The sequence below is a fragment of the Dunckerocampus dactyliophorus genome, chromosome 17, assembly GCF_027744805.1.
Source record: "Dunckerocampus dactyliophorus isolate RoL2022-P2 chromosome 17, RoL_Ddac_1.1, whole genome shotgun sequence".
Classification (NCBI taxonomy): domain Eukaryota; kingdom Metazoa; phylum Chordata; class Actinopteri; order Syngnathiformes; family Syngnathidae; genus Dunckerocampus; species Dunckerocampus dactyliophorus.
This window is the reverse complement of record NC_072835.1, coordinates 23,391,891-23,399,638: the sequence shown is the minus strand read 5'-3', so window position 1 is coordinate 23,399,638 and position 7,748 is coordinate 23,391,891. Positions and strand designations below refer to the sequence as shown.

Sequence of the window (7,748 nt, the reverse complement as noted above, 5' to 3'; positions counted from 1 at the left end):
GTACTTCTATGATCCCAAATGCACATATAGGTGCTTTTTTTGTGAGCATGGACAGAAATATTGAAGGAGGCAGACATTTGCTGTGACTTTTCTACGTAAGAGCTTCACGCAGAGCTAATTAGCTGCCGTCATCATTTTATAATGTCAAAAAGGCAAACATGTTCCTAGAATTTTTGTAAGAAATTAGTTCACCTTTGTGTTCACAATGAGCGCATGCATTTAATACTGTGAAATCACATTTTGTATTATGAACAGAAGTCACACTGCAAAACAAAAAAAACAGATTCTGATGTTTATGGACGTGAAAAAAAAGCAATATATGAAACTCATCATCGGGAGATTAAAAGTCAAACTTACGAGATATGAAGTCATAATCAGGAGAGAACAAGTGCAAATTATCGAGATAAAAAGTCAAAATGATGAGAAAGTCAGAATTATGAAATAGGAAAGTCATAAATACAAAATAAAAAGTCCAAATATTGATAAAAACTGCGAAGGCTCCAGTGAAGGCGGTGGCGGCACATGAGCAGTTTGTATCATGTAAGTTTGACTTTTGATGTCATAATTATGACGTTTTAGCTCATAATTTTGACTTTTTAGCTCATAATTATGACTTTACCACATAGTAATGACTTTATCTCATAATTATGACTTTTTACCTCACAGTGCTAACTTGCCATTGGGATGTTTTTTCTTTGGGTAGCAGAAAGGGGCTTCCATACATGTTGCATGTGTTTTGTTCCATCATAAGCAAATAATGATCCACAACTACACTGCAGCCTTTTCCAAGTCCTCAGCCAGCACCCTGCCCTTCTTCCTGGCCTTGGCCTTCTTCTTCTCCACCATCAAGTTCTTCCGCCTCTGGAGGTTCCTACGCCGCTTGTCCTGCCTCTTCTGCATCTTCTCCACGACGCTCTCGCTCCTCTGTTCCCACTGCTTCTTGCACCGAGCGCGCCGCTTCTCCTTCCTGGCCAAGGCGGTACGCAGCATGCCCTCGTCGTCCTTGATTTTGACGCCCTCGGCTTTGTAGAGCACGTTGGTCCACTTCATCTTCATCTCCATGTCGCGGGCCTTGCCCTCGTCTCGCTCCCTGAGCTTCTCCAGCTTTTCTTTGCGCTCCTCCACACGGCTCAGCAGCTGCTTGTAGTTCTTGCCTGACAGCGGCGTGATCTGGCCCTTGACGTGCTGCTTCTTGGTCTTCTTTTTCAACACTTTGTCCACGTACTCGTCTTCCACCGTCTGCACCGTGTTGAAGACCATGGCCGTCTCCTGCCTTTTGCCCACGGCCGGCGCTTGCTCCTCTTCTTGTTTGACCTCCGGCTGCTGGTTTTGAGCTTTGGCCTCAGCCAGTTTCTTCATGCGGAACTCCTGCTTCTTCCTCTTCTTGCGCTCACGCTCCAGTTTTCGCTTGGCTCGCTTGGCTTGGACTTCCTCTGACAGGGCGTCCTTTGGGGCTCCCTGACGTACGAGAACACTGACGGTTACGTGCAGAACTTCCAGGACGTCTGTTTCCTCCATCTTTCCTCACCTGTCCTCTGGCCTCTTCAATCTTTTCATGCAGCCTCCTACGGAGAACATCAACTGCGGAGAAGGTGGCCTTCACATTTCCTCCTTTCAAGAAAACATACTTAAGTTAACAAAACCAAAAGCTGTTTTAATTTTGACGTATAGGGAATAGAAAAACAGTAGAAACCCACTACCATAATGTTGGCCAACCTCCATTTTTTCCTACAGGATAGTCTGTTCCAGTGTCAAACTGTGGCCATCTGAAAGCATTTATTAACTATACATTGATTAAAGCTGGGTGTCCAAAGTGCGGCCCGTGGCACATTGTAAAAAAAATCAAGACAATAAAATTGTCATTTATCAAGAAAAAGTCATAATTTTGCAAGAATAACGTAATATTATTTGGATAAGTGACAACATTTTAGTAGTATAAAGTTGAAATTTTAAAAAGAAAAAAGCATTATTTTTTAAAGTGGTAAGATTATAATTAAAGTTGTAATTTTGGGAAAATTAGGTTGCACAAAAAGTTAGCATGCCCCACGAATAAACTGAAAATATTATGGGAATAAAGTCATAATTATGAGAGGGAAATTTACAAGAAGAAAGTTGAAATAGTTGGGTTTTTTTTATTTACAAGAAAAAACCTGTAATATTGTGAGGAAAAATGTCATTTTAGCAGCACGGAGTCAAAAATGTAGTATTATTATTATTATTATTTTTAATTGTATTACTTCAGAAGAGAAATAAATAAAACAAAATAAACTTACAATTATTTGGAAAATTAGGTTGTAGAAAACTGGAAAATAAAATGTAAATATTTTATCGGAATAAAGCCATAATATTAACAAATAAAATAAAAATAAAAAAGATTATTTACAATGAAAAACGGGGAAAAAAAAAACAACCTAACCTAACAACCTTTTTCATCTACTGTATAACGTACACTGAAATGCAGTTTTTTGTTGAAATATGAATAACTTCTTAGCATATCTTGCATCCTTTCATTTTTCACTATGTGGCCCTCGCTGAAGAAAGTTTGGACACCCCTGGTTTAAAGTCACATTCTTCCAGAGCTGCCTCGACTTGTTAGCATCCTTTGTGGCGACTGTACGATGGCAATTAAAGAGAGAAGGCGCGTGTTAATGGAGCCAAAAACTAAACAATGTGTCACATCACTCACTTTTATTGTAAATATTGATCCGAAATCGCAAAACGTGGGCTGTACGCCCAATGAACAAGTCGTACACACGCAGGAAGTCATGTAAAAAAAACAGCTTTTAAGGTCCACGTTGCCACAGCACAAGGTTCGATTTTTGGGGGGGGGGGAAGTGCACAACACGCTACGCCAAAGGGTTGCAGCAGGAGGTGCGAGCTGTTGTAACGTACACTGGTGCCCGGGCACAGGCGCTCCAGCCGAGCTCCAGACACTCAACTCAAAATCCAAACTTAGCGTAAAATCCAATTTGTAGCTGATGTACAAGTGGAACAAGAAATTATGCACTACAAATGGCAAACAATGCAATACTGCGGAAGATGCACATCTCATTTTTTTTTTACCATTCGTCTTCAATTTTAGTGATAAATGATGAATATTCCCGTACCTTTTTCTGATGTCTGTTGTGTACTTCCATTTATTTTGGGCCCGCCGTTGTGTGTTGCTGGACGGGACTTCTTTTGTGGTGCGGGGGTAAGCTGATGCTTCTTCTTCGTCTTCTTCTTGTTATTACTATTATCATCACTTCTCTCATCCTGTAATTTTGGGGTCTTTTTCTTCTTCTGTGCAGGTCCAGCATCTTTCTTGCCGTTAAAATGAGCTGTGGTGAATCAAAACTGAATATTATTATCTTGAGTTAAATGGAGTTTTGTATTTGATGTGAATTTGAGTTTGTTATTTCGTTTTGAGACGGCAAATATAAACAAGAATGCACACAAGTGTGGTCAACGTTACCAAATGTCCTCTTCTTTGGTTTCTGCTCTCGTTGATTTAAAAATTTGCTCGTCAGCTTCTGGATGTATGAGTCCTTCGAAGCCAGATCCATGTCGACAAATGATATATTTTTTAAACTTCACTCAAAAAGAAAAGCCATGATGCGTTTAAAAAACAACACACGTGAGCTGGGGGAAGAAGAAACAGACGGACCGGAAGTAGTAACACTAAAATAGATCCCTGTTCTACCTAGCAACATGTTTGTTACGTAGCTGTCCGTATAGGAAGGTTGTATTTCTCTTCTCTGGTCATTTAAGTTGCCGTTCGGAATGTATTCACTAAAAACGCTGCTGGTTGTTTACAACAGAACACTTGCGACTTTAAGCACGCAGGTAATTAAAAAAAATTGTAGCAATATTGTGTTGGGTGAAACATGCATGAATGTGATTGCAGAGAAATGTCGTTTGCATCAAGAGGACTTTTTCCCAGCAAAGGTCGTCTGTCTTCAAGCGAGCTGATGGTAAATAGACACCTTTATAGAGTTATAGCATGGTTTCCTTTTAAAAGTAGATCTTTTCCCAGCCCAATTTTAATGGTTGCATTGACAACTGTCCTTTCTACAGTATGTCACAACAGGAAGTAAATATGTACTACCGACCCATGTTAGCTTTGGCACTACATGTTCACTCTCGCATTATAATGGGCCGGTCTGTGAATGTAGCTAGTCGTTACAACCCCATCCAGGAGAGGGCATTGTATATATCAACTCTGTGCTACTGAAATAACATGATTTTTCTTCAAAATATTTCAAATTTATTCTCATAAAATTGTGACATTTAATCTCGTTTAATCGCATTAGAATACAATTTTTTTCTCTTAATATTTTGACTTTATTCTCATAATATTACAGCTATTTTCCCCGTTTCTGCTGTTGTCCTGCCCCAACCATTCCAACGTTCTTCTTGTAAATTACTTTATTCCCATAATATTTGGGCTTTTTCCGCAACCTAATTTTCCAGAAATTACAACTTTATTTGTTGTTTTGTTTCTCAGAATATCATAACTTTTTCTTTAATATTTCAACTTTATACTACTAAAAGGATGTTATTTTTCCTCATAATATTATGTTATTACGTGAAATTACGACTTCTTTGCGTTAGTGTCCAACTTTTTTCTCTTAATAGTTTGACTTCCACCCATCCATCCATTTTCTATACCGCTTCTCCTCATTGTGGGCATGTGTCCCGCAGCATCCATGAAATCGCCACGCTTATGCGTCAGGGCCTATTATGCAAATTAGAGCTAAAAAGCTGTCCCGACTGTCCAGCCAGGTCCATTGGATGGCGACATTGCAGCTCCGCAGCTGCCAAAACTGCGTCTGGAGAAGACTCCTTCCTTAAATGGTTCCTGCTGCTCATCCCGGCCACCACGTTTGGTCTGGGTACCTGGCAGGTATCATCCCTTTTCCTTGACCTCAGATGTGCTACCATGCGTCATTTCCTTGTTTTCTCGTCAAGGTGAAGCGTCGTCAGTGGAAACTGCGGCTGATTGACGATCTGACAAAGCTCACCTCAGCGGAGCCCATTCCGCTTCCCGTCGAGTGAGTGATGCCGTTTCATCAACTTCCGTAAAGCAAACCTCTTCAAACGTAGCATCTTTTCTCCTTCAGCCCCCATGAGCTGCAGCAGCTGGAGTACAGGCGGGTGAGAGTGCGTGGTCGCTATGACCACGCCAAGGAGCTCTACATCCTGCCGCGCTCGCCTGTCGATCCCGAAAAGGAGGCCAGGGAGGCGGGTAGGCTGTCGTCCAGCGGGGAGACGGGCGCCAATGTCGTCACGCCGTTCCACTGCACGGAGCTCGGGTGAGACGCGGGACGTCATAGTCGACAAACATGGTAAAAGTGTAAATAATCCTCGTGTCCTTGCAGCATCAGCATCCTGGTGAACAGAGGCTACGTTCCCAAGCAGAAGGTCAGACCAGAGACCAGGATGAAGGGTCAGGTGAGTGCTCCAAGACTTGGATCTTTTTCTGGGATTCTTTCTGACCTTGTGTGTGTGTGCAGGTGGAGGGCGAGGTGGAGCTGGTCGGCGTGGTCCGACTGACAGAGCAGCGTAGACCTTTTATGCCCAACAACGACGTGGACAGAAACCGTTGGCACTACCGCGACCTGGACGCCATGTCGGCCATGACCGGAGCGGAAGCCATCTTCATTGATGCAGACTTCGGTAGAATATTTGCATTGAATAAGCCATGATTTTTTTCTCTCTTAAATGCACGTTGCTCACGTGTTGCAGCGAGCACCATTCCTGGCGGACCGATAGGCGGGCAGACGAGGGTGACGCTGAGGAATGAACACATGCAGTATGTTATCACATGGTAGGTGGACTCACTGGTTTAACTACGCTCAAATAGCTGGCACTCATTCACACCATAATTTGTCTTTTTAGGTACGGACTGTGTGCGGCCACATCTTATATGTGGTACACAAAGTTCATCAAGAAAATCAAAGTATGAGACAAGTTGTTGCTTTCAATAAATATTCCGGCCTCTTTTTTGCTCCAACTATTATTATTGTACATAACATGCACAGTGATATCTTGGTTTTCATTCAACAAAAAACAAAGCAATTTTTCCTCATAGTAAACAATGTAAATCCAATAATATTAATACAGCTTTTCAGCCTGCGAGCTACTTTTACAATGACCAAGGCCTAAAGATCCATAGAAAATATATTTATAAATATAGAAATGTTATGGCCACTTTAAGAAAAAAAATCTGAGATTTCGAGAATAAAGTCGTAATATTACAAGAATATCGTCATAACTTTAATGTTACAGGCATTGGCTGAGACAGCTATAGAAAGCGGGGACTTGGGTGACGTTCACTGTATACGTGGAATGGCCCCGATCGATTGCTGCGCGTTGATTGACCATAGAGGCCTGACGCCACCGGAAGTATAGAAGTCGCCATGTTGTTTCACCCAAAACAAGAAAGCCGACTGCGATTGACGCGTTCTGCGACATACTGTATTAATAATTTGTTTACCATTACAGTAACACTTTAATACAAATAATTTATAACACCAAAAAAAATTTGGTGTTAAATACAGGCGTTTCTAAGCGCAGTTTTTTGTCTGTAATATTAAATAGCAGGAATTAAATTTAAATAAAAATAGTTTAAAAAAATACTTTAAATCTGTAAGCATCTTTTCATCTAAGTAGTTGTAAATGAGCCCTTATTGTCCTTTAGATTTCCACACTGCATTGCTCAACTTCTAAAGCAATGGGTAGTAAATATGCGGAGAGACAGGTGGATTCCTGCAGCCAGATCGCAACTCTGTTCAAGTCATTTCACCGAGGAGAACTTGGACAGGACCGGCCAGACTGTTAGATTAGGACAAAATGCAGTTCCAACAATATTTGACTTTCCTGATCATCTTCTAAAGGTATGCTAGCATTTAACTTTGATACTACGTAGATCCTTATCGTAACAAATACCTTGTGAACACTGAAATTTAGTTGTTATACATTGTAATTTCACACCATAGAGGTAGGAAAAATCTTAAAATGGAGGGAAATTTTGAGATTTGGGTCTAGTAAATTTACTCTGTTTCAATGGAATTTTTGTTAATTCGTGTTAATTTTTATACCGAACCATAATAAATGTAGTGAATGAAGATACATGTATGTGTATGCGTGTGTGCTTTTTTGGGTGAAGCAAGATGGCCGACAATGGCTTCGTGCGGTCAGCCGTGACGCCCCTTCCAGTAGTATAGAGTTCAGTGGTGACATTTGGGCTTGGGCATGTGGAGGGGGCGAGGTAAGGAAGGCGGAAGTGTGAGCGCCACATGCGGGATAAGGGCTACACATGCTACATTTACTGTATTCTTGTAAATTTACTACTTTATTCTCGAAATCTCAGATTTTTTTTGTCAATGTGGCCCTGATACTCAGTCGTAGATAGTTACCATATTTATAAATATGAGTATTTATGTACGTTGTACATGTTTACCAAGGGTGCACGCACTTTTTCAGCATGCAAGTCGACATGATCTATCTCAACTATAAAACATAAAATCTAACCGGTAACCTTTTAAACTACTATACTAAATACCAATGGTTGTTTCACGTTCAGTTTCAAAGGTTACAGGAAATCAAACATTTCTCCTCCGCAGATTCACAATTGACTTCAGTATGGCAATAAAGTTTGTGTACGTCCAGTTAGCATTTGCTGTCGAACATCAAGATTCAAGAGTTTTGTCATATGCACAGTAAAACATTAGATATACAAGAAGTTAAACGTTACGCAAAAGACA

At 40.8% G+C, this 7,748-nt stretch overlaps 2 protein-coding genes across 4 annotated transcripts; one reads left to right on the top strand and one right to left on the bottom strand.

The window, feature by feature from the left end:
* Nucleotides 1-282: 282 nt before the first annotated feature.
* Nucleotides 283-3,821, bottom strand: surf6 (surfeit 6). The gene is made up of 4 exons (XM_054758241.1): nt 3,455-3,821; nt 3,108-3,320; nt 1,529-1,611; nt 283-1,458 (listed from the first exon to the last, which is right to left on the bottom strand). Exons 1-4 carry the CDS (start codon nt 3,543-3,545, stop codon nt 769-771), a joined length of 1,077 nt encoding a protein of 358 aa, XP_054614216.1. The 5' UTR covers nt 3,546-3,821; the 3' UTR covers nt 283-768.
* LOC129170518 (surfeit locus protein 1) lies at nt 3,475-6,287 on the top strand. Of its 3 annotated transcripts, none has more exons than XM_054758248.1 (9): nt 3,475-3,825; nt 3,923-3,953; nt 4,761-4,885; nt 4,951-5,033; nt 5,103-5,294; nt 5,361-5,433; nt 5,496-5,658; nt 5,728-5,809; nt 5,881-6,285. In XM_054758248.1, exons 1-9 carry the CDS (start codon nt 3,763-3,765, stop codon nt 5,945-5,947), a joined length of 879 nt encoding a protein of 292 aa, XP_054614223.1. In that variant the 5' UTR covers nt 3,475-3,762; the 3' UTR covers nt 5,948-6,285. The 3 variants fall into 3 exon arrangements, with proteins under 3 accessions (XP_054614223.1, XP_054614222.1, XP_054614224.1); XM_054758247.1 differs by having other exon boundaries at nt 3,887-3,953; nt 5,881-6,281; XM_054758249.1 differs by lacking the exons at nt 3,923-3,953; nt 4,761-4,885 and having other exon boundaries at nt 5,881-6,287.
* The last annotated feature ends 1,461 nt before the right edge of the window (nt 6,288-7,748 follow it).